At 43.6% G+C, this 20,373-nt stretch overlaps 1 protein-coding gene across 1 annotated transcript in view; it reads left to right on the top strand.

Annotated features, from left to right (window-relative positions):
• The window catches only part of LOC120302125 (zinc finger protein 91-like), a 39,292-nt gene extending 21,183 nt beyond the window's left edge, over window positions 1-18,109 (top strand). Inside the window, exons 7-14 of the mRNA XM_039330038.1 lie at window positions 1,936-2,798; window positions 3,173-3,195; window positions 4,655-4,728; window positions 10,533-10,984; window positions 11,317-11,425; window positions 11,538-11,605; window positions 13,696-13,825; window positions 16,076-18,109. Coding sequence (XP_039185972.1) covers window positions 1,936-2,798; window positions 3,173-3,195; window positions 4,655-4,728; window positions 10,533-10,984; window positions 11,317-11,425; window positions 11,538-11,605; window positions 13,696-13,825; window positions 16,076-17,403 — 3,047 coding nt within the window. The 3' untranslated portion in view covers window positions 17,404-18,109. The remainder of the gene's footprint in view (window positions 1-1,935; window positions 2,799-3,172; window positions 3,196-4,654; window positions 4,729-10,532; window positions 10,985-11,316; window positions 11,426-11,537; window positions 11,606-13,695; window positions 13,826-16,075) is intronic.
• The last annotated feature ends 2,264 nt before the right edge of the window (window positions 18,110-20,373 follow it).

The raw sequence follows: 20,373 nt of genomic DNA, 5'->3' as shown, positions 1-20,373 counted from the left end.
TATCTATCTATCTATCTATCTATCTATCTATCTATCTATCTATCCATCCATCCATATTTCATGTTTCTAGCCACCCAGAGTCACCCTACTGGGAATATGGGAGGCATACAAATTTAATACATATACTAAGCAAACATTTCAGTGCATAAAAATATTGACTATCTACGAGTGCAATTCGGAAATAAACCTCCGTTCGGTTATCAATGACAGACGCTCGCAGATACAGAACGTTTATTACGTTAGAAAACTACAACATTACATTCCTTTTGGACATCATCGCTATTCAAATTGAGGCACTTGTCATAATGTCTTACAAGGTTTGAAATTCCTTAGTAGTAGTTGCTCGGCACCAAATCTGGGCGATGGGGGCGGTGATCAAAAGCATCCCAATGGAACTGCTTGAAAAGTTCTTGGGTGCGTCTAGCAGTGTACGGGCGAGTATTATCATGAACCAACACCACACCGGAAGTTAGCTGTCAAGACTGCTAACATCGGGTATTCTTGCTTGCCATATATGAAGAAGCAAGCCTGTTTTGTTTAGCCTGTATAGCATTTTTAGAGTTAAAGCAGATAATACTAGTGGATGGGAAAATATCTCAGCACAGTATTGCCAAGGTCAGCTGCAATGGGAGGGGCACTTCACTCTTCACTTTAATTGGAGAATGTGATTGATGATTGTGGAATGAGGCAGTGAATTATGCTTTGTTACAGGGGATTGGGGGAGGGTTCAGTTTTTGGCTTAACTTTTGTGTGTGCCGAAACTATGCAGAAATAAAAGGATTCTTTAAGGTAAATAAACCTCAAAGTTCTTTGAAAAGCTGCTTCTTTTCGGAACCATGTCATTAGCATGCCCCGATGCTTGTTATAAATGGCTCGTCTGAATTTTCGTAACGTTTCACAATAAACATTTGAATTGATGGTCAAACCATGCTCCTTGAACTCACTAGCAGTACCCCTTTGGCATCTTCACATTTGGTGGGATTTTCTATGGCACCACTTCCAATCTGGTGTTGGTTCATGATAATGCTTGCCCCCACACTGCTAGACGCACCCCTGGTCTAAATGATCTTAATAAAGGAAAATATTTGTACCTCATGGTTGAAATGAGGGATTATTGGTGCTTTCTGAGTTTGGTTATATTCTTGCAGACGTTTCATTACCCAAACTGAGTAACATCATCAGTGCCAGTAAGGAGTGAGAACAAACCCTACTCCTTACTAGCACTGATGATGTTACCTAGTTTGGGTAATGAAACAACTGCAAGAAAACAAGCAAGTTTAGAGAGCAGAACCCCTCAGGTTTTTCATTCTGTAACATGGGGGACAAGAGAGACCCCAACATCAGATCTTATATCAACCCGATACCAGGCATCGCCCCATGTTTTGAACATGCCCTGATAGACACAGGCAGAAGAATCACAAAAAGAGCTAAAAGGAAGACAACGTGAGAGCATAAGAGCTTAATTTTGGTTAATGTTCAAATAAGAAATGCAAAAATGAGGAGGCTTGATCCTGTTTGTGCCTCACGTTATGTCAAGTTTTTTATTTTATTTTTTTCTGCTCCAATCAGGTGATGAATGGGCGATGATGGGTTCTGCCCAAAAAGCGGCAGCACCATTGCCAAAAGGCAGAATGAAAGACACAGAGACATGTTTGGGAAAGCAACGTCATGAGGAAAAACAATTAAAGGGGGAGCTAGAGAAATGCTCTACTTTACCACAGGTACCTGTCGCACAAGTAGCTGTCGGTGACTTCTCGGGCAAAGATGCTCAGCCAGAAAAAGAGGCTTGGCCACAGTGTGGAAAAATACCCACAGATGAATCAGGATTATGTGACTGTTGCAGAAGGCACACGGTAGAAGAACAAAATGAACATGGAAAACGTTTCCGAAGGACCTTCTCAGTTACTTTGCGTCAGAGAATGCAAGGAGAGAAACCATATAAATGCTTGGAGTGCGGAAAAAGCTTCAGAGATTCAAGTTATCTTACTTCCCATAAAAGGATCCACACAGGAGAAAAACCGTACGAATGTAAGGAATGCGGAAAGAGCTTCCGTTTTGCACAAAGCCTCACTTCCCATAATAGGATTCACACAGGCGAGAAACCATATGAATGTCCCAAGTGTGGAAAGACCTTCAGTCAAAAATATCAGTATACTGTACATAACCGAAACCATACTGGAGAGAAACCATATAAGTGTATGGAGTGTGGAAAACGCTTCACTAATTCAAGTTGCCTCACTTCCCATAAAAGAATCCACACAGGGGAAAAACCATATAAATGCCCGGAGTGTGGAAAGTGCTTCAGAGCTTCAAGTTCTCTTACTGCTCACAAAATGATCCACACCGGGGAGAAACCTTACAAATGCAAGAACTGTGCAAAAAGCTTCAGACAAAAATGTCAATATATTGTACATAACAGAATTCACACCGGGGAAAAACCGTATAAATGCTTGGAATGCGGAAAAAGTTTCCGTTCAGCAAAACATCTCCCTTCCCATAAAAGGATCCACACTGGTGAGAAACCATATTCATGCAAGGAATGTGGGAAGAGCTTCAGTGAAAAACATCATTTTACTGAACATAACAGAATCCACACTGGGGAGAAACCGTATAAATGCTTGGAGTGTGGAAGATGTTTCACTGTGTCAAGTTCCCTCACTTCCCATCAAAGGATCCACACTGGGAAAAAATCATACATCTGCCTCGTGTGTGGAAAGGGGTTTACTCAACATCAGTCCCTTTATGAGCACAGAAAAATTCACTTGAGGGGAACGCATAAAAAGAAACAGAGTAGAACCGTATAAACAAATTGTCAAATATTTGGGACGCTTGAGCTATTTATTACTATGGAGAAATGAAATGTTAGGGAATGAAGGGAAGATAAGAAGGAATAACTATTCTGAAGAGAGTGGAGAAAAAGAACTACAATTGGTTTTTTTGAGTAAGGTTGAGCATTTGTCCATATAGAGTTCCAAATATAATCTTTCTTGGAAGACCCACTTTGGAACTCTTCGCTTTTTGCATCTCTCAATTTATTGGCCACTAAGAGCACTTAACTTAGTTACTTAACAATGACTCTGGCCTTTGACTTTGCTCTTTTTGCTCCTTAATTTACATCTCCATCATTGAACATTAATTACAAGGGCTGTCAACACTTTCAGTTCTGCAATAGTGGCGAATATCTGTAGCTCAGAGGTAAGATGAGGATGAAGATTCGTTCTCCAAACATTTCATTACCAGACTAGGTAACATCATCAGCAGAGTTTAGGGGATGTCAGGATTAAGTGTTCTTGTTTATAAGGGCTTCAGGGGTGGATGTGTCAAGAGAGGGTCTTGTGATGGGTCAGCCTCTCATCAGTGAGAGGTTTGTGATGGGTCTTGTGATGGGGAGCAATTCCATCAACAGGCACACTGACCTACACCCAGCCTATGAGCTCCTCAGAATCCAAATCTACCACATAGCCAACCGGAGAGAGCACCGAACCTCAACCAACCCATGTAAACCCCCCAGAAGTTCACCTTCCAATGACCCTGACCTAATGTAACCAGCATCAAATTCCTGGGTGTGCAGCTAACAAGTAGGCTGGCTTGGTTGCTCAAGAGTGAGAAACTGGTGAAGCGGGCACAGCAGCGCCTGCATTTTCTGCGTCGCATGAGAAAAGCACATCTTCCTTCCCCTGTCCTGACCATTTTCTACAGGGGGACGATCGAGAGCATCCTGTCATACAGCATCACAGTCTGGTTTGGAAGCATCACCGCTTCAGACAGGAAGGCGGTGCAGAGAGGGGTGAGAATGGCTGAAAAGAACATTGGCAGTTCCCTCCCTCCCATCCAGGACATAGCACAGAAGTGTTGCTTGAACAGGGTGCGTAAGATTATCTGGGAGACTACACATCCTCTTCATGACCTGTTTTCCTTGTTACCTTCTGGGAGGCGGCTTCGTGGTATCCGTAGCAGAACATCCAGATTCAGCAAGAGTTTCATTCCGTACAGCATTAACTTGTGAACTCTCAAGCGTCCTCCTTCCATTATATTCAGTATTCAAGATGGACAGTATTTAATATTTATTTGTTATGTATATGTAGGGGTGTGGGTCTATACATATGCTGTATATAGTATGTTTAGGTGTGTGTCATGTATGTGTTTCACTTTGAGAGCGGGCAACTAAATTTCATTTTTGATGTGTGCTGTTGTGCCCACAGTAAAAAAATGACAATAAAGGTTATTTTATCTTAACCTCCCCATCTCAAAACCCATCACAAGACCCTTTCTTGACACACCCACACCTGAAGCCCTTATAAACAAGAACACTTAACACTGACATCCCCTAAACTCTGCTGAAGATGTTACCTAGCCTGGTAATGAAATGTTCAGAAAACAACCCACAAGCTGAGAGAACAACCTTCACCCTCACTTTCAGTTCGCTTTTATTTAGTCTTCTGGCTTCCTCAACTCTTGGGATGACAAAAAACACCATGCCGATTTTAAGCCACGGATGGGCAACCTCAGCTTTGCTGTCATCATGCAATTTCTTGAATAAAGGTCTCTTTTGGTTTTCATTCTTTTAAGGACTAGTCTCCAGAATTGTTTTTATATAAAATTTCAGTCTCGTAGCTTCATTCTTCCTTTTTAAATGCACTTTTTACCCTTGCAGCACAGGACAGGAATCCGGACAATATTCCAGAGTTACAATGTCCAAGATCAAAGGTTTTCTTCCTTATATCCCCAGTAATTTCCCCCACCTAATCACAAAAACCATGGTTGAATCGGGAGTTTGGGTTGAAGTCCAGCCACATAGGTCTTTAGGAATTCCATCCAACACAAAGATTCTCTGATTAAGAAGGGAGTTTGAACCATTAGGGATTGATCCAGTGTAACCTTTTTCTCGGAAGAGAAAGTATCTTTTTTTTTTTTTAAATTGAAAATTTTTAAAATTTTACAAAAAAAATTTCCCTTCCCCAGACCCTCCCAACCCACCCCAGCCCTCCCCCAACCTTCCCAGAGCTGAATACAGGCTTAATTAAAATTTAAAAGAAAAAGTTTTAAACACAAATAAATCATATACAAATTTGATTACAATAATTAAACAAATTATAAAATACTTTAACACCCATATTTAGAAAACAAAAAGAGAAAAAGAAAAGAAGAAAAAGGAAAAAAAATCTTAAACTTTAAATATAAATTATTCAAAAACTAAATAATATTTTTATATCATATTTATATTGTATAAAATTTATCCATCTTTTCCATACCAAGAGGTACTTCTCTTGCGATTGATCTTTCAAGAAAGCTGAAATCTTTGCCATTTCCGCTAAGTAGGAAACTTTAAGAAACCATTCTTGCAAAGTAGGCAAAGATTCCTTCTTCCAACATTGCCCTACTAACAACCTAGCCGCTGTAATTAAATTTAACATTAATATAGTTTCTCTACTGTCACAATCGGAAACAATACCCAGCAAAAACAATTGTGGAGTAAATTTTATCCTTCTTTTAAAAATTCTTTGAATATTCCACCATATCTTAATCCAAAAAGCTTTTATATTTTTACATGACCACCAAATATGATAATAAGTAGCATCCAAGCAACCACATGAAGAGAAAGTATCTTGTGATGAAAGTTGGATGAGTACTTGGCTCAGCTGGCCCTGGGTGCCAAGGGAAACCCTCTCTTTAAAAAGACATCAGAACTCAAGATGAATATCCTCTCCAATTTCTCCCACAACAATCACCCTGTGAGTGGTTTATCAAGAGAAAATAACAGACCAAAAGTCACCTGGCTGGCTTCCATGCCTAAGGGAAGAGTTCCCCAACCTTTTGCCATTGGTGGCCTGGAATGGGTGGGAGGAGAGAAAGAAGGGATGGTTTTGTGGAATGGGTTAGCCCATGTTCTTGTGCATGAACACCTGCAACCTTCGCGGTGATGCTCGTGTGGATGCAGAAGTGGGACTGCGAATGCTCATGCGAATGGGGCCGCAAACACCTGTGACACACAAATGCAGCTGCAAACGCCCATGACAACACTCACATGAACGGGGCTACAAATGCACACAAGTGGGGCCACGAACATCCACAACACTCCCACCAATGGTCGTGTGACGGGCTGTGTGTGAGACCACACCTGGAATACTGCAGCCAGTTTTGGTCATCATATCACAAAAAAAATGTTGAGAGTTTGGAAAAAATTCAGAGGAGAGCACCTAAGAAGATCAAAGGCCTGGAAACTACTGTAAAACATACAAAGAATGGCTGCAGGATTTGGGTTTGGCTAGTAGTCTAAAGAAAAGAAGAAATAGGGGAGACATGATAGCAGTGTTCCAGTATTTGAGGGGCTGCCACAAAGAAGAGGGGGTCACATTATTCACCAAAGCACCAGAGGGCAGGACAAGAAACAATGGCTGGAAACAGATCAAAGAGAGGAGCAACCTGGAATTAAGGAGAAACTTCCTGACAGTGAGGACAACTAACCAGTGGAACAGCTTACCTTCAGAAATCATGGTGCTTCCATCACTGGAGATTTTTAAGGCTAGACCAGGGGTGTCAAGCTCAGTTTCATTGAGGGCCGCATCAGCATTGCGGTTGTCCTCAGGGGGGCCGGGTAGGTGTGGCCAGGATGGGCTGGGTAGGTGTGGCCAGGGTGGGCATGGCTGGAGTGGGTGTGGCCTACTGGGTGGGCATGGCGAGGTCTACATCGTTCGCGTCAAGGGTGCCTGTGGGGGACTGGGCAGGAGTGGGACAGATCTGGCAGAAGGGGGTGGGACTGGGGCAAGAACCAAGGCATGGTCCACTGGAAGAGCCTCACTGTTCCTCTCAGGCCATGCGAGGGGGGGGGCTGGATGGTTCTGTGGGCTTTCCGGAGCCCTGGGCAGTAGAGGTCAAATGCCCAGCCTGGGCCTCAAGCACCAAGCCCAGCCCCACTATCCCAAGGGGGTACCCAGCTGCACTTATCTCCTCCTCAAGGCTGCTGCTGCTGTGCTTGCTCTCCTTAGCCGGGTTGCTCATGATGGGTATGAGGGCAAAGTCAGAGGGAGGCCCACTCCCTCTCCATAGGAGGAGACCTGGCTTTGTATCCAAAGCTTCCTTAGCAATAGGATGGGAGACCCCCGAGGATAGGCCAGGAGGAGGGGGCAAGAGGATGGTGAAAGGGCAGCAGAGCAGTCCCTCCCTCTCTTTCCTTCCTTCCTTTCTTCCTTCCTTCGAACAGAGTGGTGGGAAAATATTTAATAATAATAATAATAATAATAATAATAATAATAATAATAATAATAATAAAGTTGAAAGGGGCCTTGGAGGTCATCGAGTCCAACCCCCTGCTCAGGCAGGAAATCCTATACCATTTCGGACAAATGGCTGTCCAGTCTCTTCTTTAAAACTTCCAGTGTTGGAGCATTCACCGCTTCTGGAGGCAGGTTGTTCCATTGGTTAATTGTTCTAATTGTCAGGAAGTTTCTCCTTAGTTCTAGGTTGTTTCTCTCCTTGAGTTTCCATCCGTTGGAGAAAAATAGGCAAGAAATGCAGCTGGGGAGGTGTCACCCTTCTTGAGGAATGAAGAAATGCACCATCTGTCTGGAAGGGGCCAGCACATGGCCCTTCACATATCTGGCTTGGTGGGCTTTGGGGAAGGGGACGCCATGAACAGTGTGAGAGTCAATGTTACTTGTGCAATGCCGCCCAGCCCCCAGCCTGCCCGGTTTCAGCAGGCAGCAAGGTGCTCTCCTCACAGCGCCGAGAGGCTGAACCAGGTGGCGCGAATCTGAAAAAAGTACTACGCCACCCAGCCCCCAGCCTGCCCAGTTTCGGCAGGCAGAAGGATGCTCTCCTCACAGTGCTGAGAGGCTGAGCTGGGCAGTGGGAAGCTCGCCAGCTTTGCACCTTGTTGCCTGCTGAAATCAGGCAGGCTCGGGGCTGAGGGCGTCGTGCTTCTTTTTGAATTTGTGCCGCCTGGCTCAGCCTCTCAGTACTGGGAGGAGAGCGCCCCACTGTCTGCCGAAATTGGGCAGGCTGGGGCTGAGTGGTGTCGCGCTTTTTTTTGCATTCACGCTGCCTGGCTCAGCCTCACGGCACTGTGAGGACAGCACCCCACTGCCTGCTGAAACCCCTCCCCCGGAGCCCATCAAGCCAGATATGTGAAGTAGGTGAGAGCCATTTGCTGGCCATTTCCAAGCGATGGTGCATTTCTTCATTCCTCACAAAGGGTGACAACTCCCCAGCGCGCGCCCAGGGGACAGTGCCAACGCGGCAGGGACCGATCCCTTGCTGTTTCCAGACGGCCTTGTGAAGCTAAGACTGAATGCGTTTCAGCATAGATGGCCACCACAAAATTGTACATTGGCTCCCGGCCGGGGCCAAGGCAATGGGGGCCATTCCCTCACTGTTTCCAGGATGGCTTCAAGGGCCACATGAAACCACGTCGCGGGCCTTGTGTTTGACACGTCTGCGTTAAGTATTCATTGTACATTGACTGGCTTAAGGAGAAATTTTCTGACAATTTGGGCAGGGGGTTGGACTAGATGACCTACAAGGTTCCTTCCAACTCTGTTATTCTATTCTATTCTATTCTATTCTATTCTATTCTATTCTATTCTATTCTATTCTATTCTATTGTAAGAAGAGACTGGGCTGCCATCTGGCAGGTCCCCCGCTTGGGTGGGGGGGGGTGTTGGACTAGATGACCTAAAATGTACTTTCCAACTCTGTTGTTCTATGTCTTAGTCTATGTTTCGTCCCTTTGTAACAGCCTCTATTTAAAAAAAAAAAAGGAGGGCAACGAGACGCTTTTGGAGAGGACATAACAGCCTCTCACGGAAAATGCAGCCTTTCTCCTCTTTTTACCTTCAGCATATTTACAAGGCATCCACCAGGGGGCTCCCTCTGCCAAGGAAGGGAACACAGTGCACTTCACAGCTGGCTTTACAGAGGAGGAAGAGAGAAGGGAATGACATCACAAAGATTTGCCTCTCTAGGATCCTGCACTCTCTCTCCATCATCCTCTGAGCTTTGCTGCAGGTGAAAACTCTCCTGTTCCGGCAGGCCTGGGGTTGATGTGGGGGGGGGGCAGGATTCGATTGGGACATGCTGTGTGAATGTATTCATTTTTAATTGTTATATTTGTTGTTTTAATTTTGTACGCCGCCCTGAGTCCCTAGGGATTGGGCAGCATATAAATTTTACTAATAAATAAATAAAAGAAAAGGCGGGGGGAATGTCTTGCAGGGGAGACAGCCAGATGTGGCCCTAAGGGAGGAGGAGGGGGGTCTCCCAGTGCAAAGGGAGGTGGAGGGTCCTCATCCTGGAGGAGGGAGGGACACCAGCCAAGTCCTCATGCAAGTTCAGTCTTCTGAGTCCCAAGAGTGGGAGAGACCAAATCCCATGTTCCCCTGCTGCCCCTCCTTTCCATGCACACAACAGACACGTGGGTTGGGGGGGGGAAGCAGAGGACCAGACCAGCCTTGTTGCCCCTTCCTCGACAGAACTCAGGATTCCCAGGAAAGAGGTGGGGATTGGGGAAGTCCTTCCCGCCTGGTTTTCTCGGAACAGCTGGGGGGGGGGAAGGGGAAGGGGGGAGAAGAAGGAAGATCTCAAGCAAGAGGTAAGAAAAGCCTTGCAAGACAGGAGACGCTCCAGATCGGTCCGGATTCGCACTAGGTGCTGGATGAGGCTCAAAAGAGAGCCAAATCCTTCACAATGGAACCTGACTTGGGAGGGGGAGTGAAGCAGGACAGTATCTCCAGACCCTGTTGGGGGGGGGAGAACTTGGCTCCTACCGTTGACTGACCCTTTTGGGCTTCAGGGCATGTTGTGTGGGCATGCCTGCCTGTAAGAGTCTGTCCTGGTGCTCCAAAAGTCAGTCTTGAACAAGGGTAATGGAGCATCCTAAGCCAGGGTCATGTTCTTGCATTTCTTTTGAGCTGAACAGAGATTTTATGGTTGGCTAATTTGTTTGGAGTGTTGACATGTTGCGTGAACCCTGCTTGCTTTTTTAAAAAGCAAGACCTTCCTTCTGAAAAAAAAATATATAAAATGCTCCAAATACATTTACTCAGCATTTGAAGAATAGAATAGAATAGAGTAGAGTAGGGTAGAGTAGGGTAGGGTAGTACAGAACCTTGGAGGTCTTCTAGTCCAACCCCCTGCTCAGGCAAGAAACCCTATACTATTTGAGAAATATGGTGGTCCAGTCTCTTCTTAAAAACCTTCAGTGTTGGAGCATTCACAACTTCTGGAGGCAAGTCGTTCCATTGATTAATTGTTCTAACTCTCAGGAAATTTCTCCTTAGTTCTAGGTTGTGTCTCTCCTTGATTACATTAGGGTTGGATTAGAAGACCCCCAAGGTCCCTTCCAACTCTATTATTCGGTTCTGTTCTGAATTTATTTTCTTTTCCATCTTAGAGACACAAACTGGAAGACATTTGTACTCATCATGTATACATAAAATGATCTCTTGGCTAAAGAGGGCTGAATGTCTAACTATCACCATAGCTGCAGCAAGAGAAACAGTTCTTTGAATGAAAAGTTTCCTGGAGATTCACATAAGAGTCCTTGGACCCATCTGGCCTTGCGTTACAGGACAGAGAAAGAATGGAGACCCAATCTTTAGCAAGTGAGGGAATTGGAAAAGGACTTTCAACTGTTCAGCCTAGGTGCTGTGAGGAGATCTGGGCAAGAACTGGGCAGAAGATCCTGGAAGAAGACACCATCATCCCTTCAGAAGTTCAATCCTGGAACTTCAGAAGCATCCGATATCAGGCTTCTGAGGATCCCCGAGGACTTTGCAGCCAACTCCATGACTTTTGTAATCGATGGTTCAAAGCAGAAAAGCACACCAAAGCCCAGATGCTGGACCTGGTTGTTCTGGAGCAGTTTCTGGCCCTTCTGCCCATTAAGATGGAGAACTGGGTGCGGGAGTGTGGAGCAGAAACCAGCTCCCAGGCGGTGGCCCTGGTGGAAGGCCTTCTCCTGAGCCAAGCAGGGGAGCAGAAGGAGCAGGTGAGAGACCTTCACCTTGGGAGCCCAGAAGGGGTTGACTGGAATAAAGAATGTGGTTGAATTCTTCACCCCTTTTACCAGAGTCCCAAAGGTGCTTTTTTCACAAGGCAATTGGACTTCCTTGGGGTTTTTTGAAGACATTTTGCTTCTCATCCAAGAATCTTCTTCAGCTCTGATGGGATGGTGGGGAATGGAAGGATTTATACTCGTTGCAGACAGCTGGTCATTTGCATTCTTTTAGACTCATTGAGGCCACTTGGACACTTTCAAGAATCCACTTTACGTTGTGTGATGTCCACTAATTCTTCTTTTCTCCTGTCTCCTGTTTCAAGCTCTTCACAATGGACATCAGAGATCCTGAGGGAAGCAGGAATCCATCAAATTCTCAGGAGTTTTTGAGGAGCATTTCTCTGGAAGATCCAGGTCTGGACACCTTGGGAGGTAATCAAAGGTTCTGCATTTTCCAGAAAGTTCCAAGCTCTCTCCTCTTCTGTAAAATGTCTCTTCCTATGTTATTAATTATGTTTTTTTTTAATTCTGTTTTTCCTCACAGGGAAGACTACAGTGGAGTTGTCTGCTCTGTATGGTGAAGCTGAAACAGTGCTCGGACCTCCAACTCATGTAAGAGGAGCAAATTCACTAATAGAATAGAATAAAAGAGCTGGAAGGACCTTGTATGTCATCCAGTCAAACCTCCTGCCAGAGCAGGAGACTCTTCATCAATTCTGACAGATGGCAGTCCAGTCTCTTCTTGAATGCTTCCAGTGATGAAGCTCCCACAACTTCTGAAGGCAAACTGTTCCTTGGTAGATTGTTCTCACTGTCACAAAAGTTCTCCTTATTTCTTGGTTGAATCTCTCCTTGGTCTGTTTCCATACATTATTTCTTGTCTGGCCTTCAGTTGCTTTGGAGAATAGGTTGACCCCCTCCTCTCTGTGACAACCCCTCAAATATTGGAAGACTGCTGTCATATCACCCCTGGTCCTTCTCTTCACTAGACTAGCCATGTCGAGTTCCTGTAACTTTCTTCATATGTGAGCCTCCAGTCCCCTAACCATCTTTGTTGATCTTCTCTGCACTTTTTCTAGAGTCTCAACATTTTTTTTTATACTATGGTGACCAAAACTGGATGCAGTATTCTAGGTGTGGTTTTACTAAAGCCTTACTTATTAGATTCAAATTCTCCCTTTCCTTCAGGAAGTCACAATGGTATACAAAACACTCTCTCCTTCCATTCTCTAGAAAGAGTGCAGAGAAGAGCAACAATGATGATTAGAGGTTTGGAGGCTAAACTGTACAATGAATGGTTGCGGAAACTAATATGTCTAGTCTAGCAAAGAAGAGGACTGGGGTGACGTGACAGCAGTTTCTCAATACTTGAGGGCAGTCACAGCGGCGATCAAGCCATTCTCCAAAGCAACTGAGAGGAGGACAAAAAGTAGATTATCAAGGAGAGAAGCAACCTAGAACTAAGGAGGAATTTCCTGACGGTGAGAACAATCAATCCTTGGAACAGCTTTCCTCCAGAAGCTGTGGATGCTCCATCACTGGAGGTTTTCAAGGAGAGATTAGACAAACATTTGTCCAGAATGGTACAGGGCCTCCTTCTTGAGCAGAGAGTTGGAATAGAGGAGCTCCAAAAACCCTTCCATCTCTGATACTCTCTGATTCTATAATTCATTCTTCTTCTGACTTGGTATGGGGAATAGAAGATTCAAGTTGCTCTCAGTCAGCTTAGTCCCCCTCTGAAGTCTATTCTTTGGATACAATGGTTTGTAAATTCTACCTTGAGATTTATATTAAGAAATCTTTTTTTTAAGACCAGTACTTAACTCCCCCTTTTTCTAGATACCTTTCCTACTATTAGTTACACCCACTCTTGAGTCCTTCAAGAGATAGGAATATCACATGGGCAGCAAGTGCTAAACTGTATCTATTCATTTGTAATTCTTTGACTTGGAATTGTGCAAGTTTGTTTAAAAATACATAAATACTCAAATAGCGCAATACCATTTTTAAAAAGCCTTGTCTACAACCAGTTGAAAGATTAAAAGGCAGACGATTAAAATCCAACGAAGGTAGCCAAATAGAAAAATCTCTAAGTAAAAAATTGTTATGCATGTAATCAAAGAACTTTTGACTTGCAAAATAATTTCTAATCCTCTGATTTGTGTCTGGATTTGGAGGCCAAATTCTCCTGCTTTGTAAAATTTTCTTCAATCCCTTGAATTTTTCTCTGCTTTCTCATCCTCAGTTCAGCCAATAGCTCAGATAGATGATAGATGAGATGATTGATTGATTAATAGATAAATAGGTAGAGAGAGAGATGAGAGAGTGATGATAGAGAGAGAAATGGATGGATGGATAGATAGATGGATAGATAATAGTTATAGATGATAGATAGATAGATAGATAGATAGATAGATAGATAGATAGATAGATAGATAGATAGATATGGTACAGTAGATCCATAAAGAAACTAGGATTACTTTCCTTGAATGGCACTGAAAGTCTTGCCACATCAATCATCAATTAAACTTGCCTGAACTATTTCTTCACTCAAAGGCTTTTGATCTATTTTTATCGCCTAAATTCTATGAAGCACAGCCATTCAACTTAGTGCATATCTTTGCTTTGGGACTTTGTGCGTAATGGGATAGACCTTACAAATCCTCCTTGACCCTGTTCGGTTCTTTGTTTTCCTTGTCCAGGAGGGTCTTGTGTCCTTCGAGGAGGTGGCTGTGTATTTCTCCAAGGAGGAGTGGTCTCAGCTGGATTCTGACCAAAAAGCACTCCATTGGGAAGTCATGCTGGAAAATTATAGGAATGTGGCCTCTCTGGGTAAGCAAGTTTGCTATTCGCCTGTCAGAGAGTTTAGTAATTAAATGCCATCCGCTGTTTCTTCTTAAAAGATCTCCAAAGAGATATCATCTTTTGGGAAGAAGCAGGAAGAGATCTAGCCCTTTTCTACTCCAAGGAAGTATCTATCCCAGTGATGGCCAATCTTTTAGAGACTGAGTGCCCAAACTGCAACCCAAAATCATCATCATCATCTTCTTCTTCCTCTTCTTCTTCTTCTTCTTCTTCTTCTTCTTCTTCTTCTTCTTCTTCTTCTTCTTCTTCTTCTTCTTCTCCTCCTTCTTCTTCTCCTTCTTCCTCTTCTTCTTCTTCCTTCTTCCTCTTCTCCTTCCCTCTCTCCCTCCCCCCTTCTCTCTAACCATGTGATTTTGGGATGAGAAAAATGAAGAGTAAATGGGAAATATTTCTGGCAGGAAGAAAATGGTTTCAAAATGGATTTGCATCTATGCTGGTTATTGACACACACCCCTTCCAATAAATGTTAGGTCTTCTCCTAAAACCATACTGGATGTTTCCTCTGATGCTTCCTTAACTACTCTTTATGGTTTATGATTTTTTTTAATCCACAATGATGGCATTTGGAAGTCCTAATAGTATCACAGGGATTTGGCTATTAGAGAATTGGGCTCTGTGATGGGCCAAGTTCTCAAGTAATGGGACCTTCCACTCAGGGGTTCTTCCCACCACCACCCTCCAATTTTCTCCAAGGCTTCCTTTTGTAAGTTCAAATCCATCAGTATGTCTAGATTGAAATTAAACCAATGGGTTCTCCATCATCAAGCCCATTATTAAATAGAGGTAACTGTCGAAAGTCCCTCTTGCGTCCTTGGAACTTAATGTAGAGCAGTAGATCTGATCGTGCCCTACCACAAAAGTGAGATCTCCCCAACTTTTCTGGGTTGGTGGCCTGGAGGGAAAAGGAGGGGCAGGTGAATTTATGTGGTCATGCACACATGTGAATGGGGCCGTGCACATGGACAATGCTCATGGTGACAATGCCATGCAATGTTAACAGCGATGTTAGTGCTCGTGTGACACTCATGATGATGCTAATGCCTGCATGTTGCTCACGGTGACGTTAGGACCCATGTGACAGTCGTGACCACACTAGCACCCACGCAACACTCATGGTGACGCTAGCATGAGTGGGAGGGAGAGTTCACACACACACACACACACACATACACACACACACACACACAGAGGCTAGCCAATCATGCAGCACGCAGCCCACAGGTTGGAGAACCTTGGTCAAAATAATCTTTGTAGCTCATGGTTGAAATCAGGGATACTTGGTGCTTTCTGAGGTTGGTTGTTTTCTTGCAGACATTTCAATACCCAAATTGGATAACATCATCAGTGTCAGTAAGGAGTGAGAACAAGCCCTACTCCTTATTAATACTGATGATGTTATCTAGTTTGAGTAATGAAATGTTTGCAAGAAAACAACCAAGCTCAAAGAGCAGAACCCCTCAGGTTTTTCATTCTGCAACATGGAGGACAAGAGAGACCCCGACCTCAGATCTTATATCAACCCAATTGTAAAGACCGGTCTCAGCTAAGCTACAAAAGAAAGCAGAACTCTTGAAACAGGCATTGTCTCAAAAGGAACTTTTATTAGGGGCTAGTGATAGCAGGGAAAACAAGGCAAGGTCTGAGGAAAAACCCATGGAAGCGATATAATAAAAGCATTATTTAATACTCCTCCCTCCAGAGTCCTAGTGTTCATTTGAATTCCAGTCAATCCAGTCAATTCCAGTGGAATAGTGTTTGATCACTGGGTTCTTTGGCTCGTTCTTTCGAGGTCTCTCTTGCTTTCGTTTTCCTCTGGCTCCAAGTGCAACCATCTCTCAGATAAGGGTGATACATTCCATCCCTTGGGGGAAGGGCACAATAGCCGGACATTGCAAAGTATCCCAAGACATTCCCCCCTCCCAACAGAACGCCAGGCCACAAAGAACAGTTACAGATTCAGGAATAGGCATAAGGAAACAATAATATTCTTTGGGGACCTGACACCGATACCAGTTATCACTCCATGTTTTGAACATACCCTGATAGACACAGGCAGAAGAATCACAACAAGAGCTAAAAGGAAGATGACTTGGGAGGGTGGGGACTTAATTTTGGTTAATGTTCAAATAAGAGATGCAACAATGGAGGCGGGCTTGATCCTGTTTGTACCTCACTTTATGTCAACTTTTCTTTTTTTTTCTTTTTTTCTGCTCCAAGCAGGTGATGAATGGGAGATGATGGGTTCTGGCCAAGAAGTGACAGCACCATTGCCAAAAGGCAGAATGAAACATGCAGAGACATTTTTTAGAAAGCAACGTTCTGAGGAAAAGCAATTAAAAGGGGAGCTAGAGAAATGCTCTACTTTACCACATGTAATTGTCAGTGACTTCTCAGGTAAAGGTGATCGGCCAGAAAAAGAGGCTTGGCCACAATATGGAAAAATACCCGCAGATGAATCAGAAATATACGACTGTTCCAGAAGCCACATGGTAGAGAAACAAAACAAATGTGGAAAACGTTTCCAAAGGACGTTCTCGGTTACTTTGCATCAGAGAATGCAAGGAGAGAAACCATATAAATGCTTGGAGTGCGGAAAAAGCTGCAGAGACTCAAGTTATCTTACTTCTCATAAAAGGATCCACACGGGAGAAAAACTGTACAAATGCAAGCAATGCGGAAAGAGCTTCCGTTTTCGACGAAACCTCATTTACCACAATAGGATTCACACTGGAGAGAAACCATATAAATGCCCAGAGTGTGGAAAGGGCTTCAGAGCTTCAAATTCTCTTGCTGCTCACAAAATGACCCACACTGGGGAGAAACCCTACAAATGCAAGATCTGTGCAAAAAGCTTCAGACGAAAACATCAATATATTGTACATAACAGAATCCACACTGGGGAGAAACCGTATAAATGCTTGGAGTGTGGAAGATGTTTCACTGCGTCAAGTTCCCTCACTTCCCATAAAAGAATCCACACCGGAGAAAAACCATATAAATGTCCGGAGTGTGGAAAGAGCTTCAGAGCTTTAAGTTCTCTTACTGCTCACAAAATGATCCACACTGGGGAGAAACCCTATAAATGCAAGAACTGTGCAAAAAGCTTCAGACTAAAATATCAATATACTGTACATAACAGAATCCACACTGGGGAGAAACCATATAAATGCTCGGAGTGTGGAAGATGTTTCACTACGTCACGTTCCCTCACTTACCATAATAGGATTCACACAGGCGAGAAACCATATAAATTCCTGGAGTGTGGAAAGAGCTTCACAGTTTCAAGTTCTCTAACCACTCACAAAATGATCCACACTGGGGAGAAACCCTACAAATGCAAGAACTGTGCAAAAAGCTTCAGACAAAAACATCAATATATTGTACATAACAGAATCCACACTGGGGAGAAACCGTATAAATGTAGAAAGTGTGGAAGACGTTTCACTGTGTCAAGGTCCCTCATTTCCCATCAAAGGATCCACACTGGGAAAAATCGTAGATTTGTCTGGTGGAAAGGGGTTTACTCAACATCAGTCCCTTTATGAGCACAGAAAAATTCACTTGTGGGAAATGCATAAAAAGCAGTAGAACTGTATAAACAAATTGTCAGAAATTTGGGACTCTTGAGCTATTTATTACTGTGGAGAAAGTAAATGTTAGAGAATGAAGGGAAGATAAGAAGGAACGATGATTGTGAAGAGAGTGGAGAAAAATAACTGCAATTATTGAGTAATGTCGAACATTTGTCCATACAGAGCCCCGAATATAATTTTTCTTGGAAGACCCACTTAGGAACCCTTTGTTTTTTGCATCTCTCAATTTATTGGCCACTAGAAACACCTAACATAGTTACATAACAATGACTCTGGCCCTTGACTTTGCTCCTTTTGCTGCTTAATTTACATCTCCATCATTGAACATTAATTACAAGGGGTGTCAACACTTTCAGTTCTGCAATAATGGCGAATATCTGTAGCTCGGGTATAGGATGAGGGTGAAGGTTGGTTCTCTGAGCTTGTGGGCTGGTTTTTGAATATTTCGTTACCAGGCCAGGTAACATTTTCAGCGGAGTTTAGGGGATGTCAGAGTTAAGAGTTTATAACAGCTTCAGGTGTAGGTGTGTCAAGAGAGGGTCAGAGAAGAGCAACTAAGGTGATCAAAGACTTGGAGACTACAACATATGAAGAACGGGTTCAGGACTTGGGTTTTGGTAGTCTAAAGAAAAGAACTAGGGGTGACATGATAACAGTATTCCAGTATTTGAGAGGCTGCCATAAAGAAGAAGGGGTCAAATTATTCTCCAAAGAACCAGAGGGCAGGACAAGAAACAATGGTTGGAAACTGATCAAGGAGAGAAGCAACCTAGAATTAAGGAGAAAGTTCCTAAGAGTGAGGACAATTAATCAGTGGAACAACTTGCCTTCAGAAATTGTGGGCACTCCATCACTGGAGGTTTACAAGAAGAGACTGGACAGTCACTTATTTGAGATGGTATAGGTTCTCCTGCTTGACTAGAAGACCTCCAAGGTCCCCTCCAGATTCTATTCCATTCCGCTCCGCTCTACTCTGCTCTACTCTGTTCTTGTGATGGGTCTTGTGATGGGTCAGGTGTGAGTCATCAGTGAGAAGCTTGTGATGGGGAGCAATTCCATCAATGGGCCCATTGATGGCACATTGACCTACAACCAGCCTGTGAACTCCTCAGAATCCAAATCAACCACACAGCCAACTAGAGGGAGCATCAACCCTCAACCAACCCATGTAAGCCCTCCAGAAATTCACCTCCCAATGACCTTGACCTGATGTAACCTCCCCATTTCAAAATCCTCTCTTGACACACCCACATCTGAAGCCCTTATAAACACTTAACCCTGACGTCCTCTAAACTCTGCTGAAGATGTTACCTAGCCTGGTAATGAAATGTTCAGAAACCAACCCACAAGCTGAGAGAAACAGCTTCACCCTCATTTTCAGTTCTCTTTTAGTTAGTCTTCTGGCTTTCTCAACTCTTGGGATGATAAAAAAAAACCACCATACCAGTTTTAAGCCACAGATGGGTTATCTCAGCTTTGGTGTCTTCATGCAATTTCTTGAATAAAGGTCTCTTTTGATTTTCATTCTTTTAAGGACTAGTACATTTATATCCAGAATTTTTCTCTTCTTTTAAACCATATTCAAACATATGTTTAATCTTTAAATGTTCCATTTAATAAATCCAATTATTTAATCTTTTAGATCTATTCAAAACATTTTTGTCCACTGAAGATTTCTCAAGATCACGTTCACTTAAGTATCTAAAACATTTCCTTTATATAAACCAGTGGTTCTCAACCTTTCTAATGCCGCGACCCCATAATGCAGTTCCCCATGTTGTGGTGACCCCCAACCACTTATACATCACCGGGTGCCAGGGGCCTGGCCAAAGAAAAGGGGGAAAAAATGGCGGACAGCCTTGTTTGGCGACCCCCGTGAAATGGTCGTTCGACCCCAAATGGGGTCCCGACCCACAGGTGGAGAACCACTGATATAAACCATCCCAACAGAAGAAGAAAAGAAAGAAAAAATGCTATGTTATGTGAGGAGTTCATCCCTCTTAAACTAAAATACATTTATATCCAAACTCTTTCTATTTCTATCCAAACGTGTTTAATTTTTAAATATCACCTAGCCTGGTAATGAAATGTTCAGAAAACAACCCACAAGCTTGGAGAACGACCTTCACCCTCACTTTCAGTCTTTTTTATTTAGTTTTCTGGCACCCTCAACTGGGATGCCAGTTTTAAGCCATGGATGGGTTATCACAGCTTTGCTGTCATCAAGCAATTTCTTGAACAAAGGTCTCTTTTGGTTTTCGTTCTTTTAAGGACTAGTCTCCAGAATTGTTTTTATATGAAGTTTCAGTCTCGTAGCTTCATTCTTCCTTTTTTAAATGCACTTTTTACCCATGAAGCACAGGACAGGACGATATTTCAGAGTTACAAAGTCCAAGATCAAAGGTTTTCTTCCTTAGATCCCAAGGAATTTTCCCCACCGAATGTCAAAACCATGGTTGAATCGGGGGTGGGGCTGGGTGGGTTTGGGGTTGAAGTCCAGACCCAAGGGTCTTTAGGAATTCCCTCCAAAGCAGAGGGGAGAAAGAAGGGATGGTTTTGTGGAAGGGGTAAATGGGCGTGCATGAACACCTGCAACGTTTGCAGCGATACTCGTGTGAGTGGAGCCGTGAACACTAACGACACTCACATGAGTGAGACCGCAAATGCTTGTGGGAGTGGAGCTGCAAACGCCTGTGATGCTCGTGCGAATGGGGCCACAAATGCCACAATGCTCACACGAATCCAGATGCAAATACCCATGACGACACTCGCATGAGTGGGGCCGCGAACACCCACGATGCTTTAGGCAAGTCATGAGGTTCGGGAGAACTAGATCTCATGGTCCCCCAGGTTATAATCCAGCACCCAAACCACTTATGGTCATTCATTCATTCATTTATAAAATTGATAGGCTGCCCATCT

Source organism: Crotalus tigris, unplaced genomic scaffold (assembly GCF_016545835.1).
Source record: "Crotalus tigris isolate CLP2741 ecotype Arizona unplaced genomic scaffold, ASM1654583v1 scf7180000024423.372371, whole genome shotgun sequence".
NCBI classification, from domain to species: Eukaryota; Metazoa; Chordata; class Lepidosauria; order Squamata; family Viperidae; genus Crotalus; species Crotalus tigris.
The sequence above is the reverse complement of the archived record's forward strand: the minus strand, read 5'-3'. Positions and strand labels throughout refer to the sequence as shown.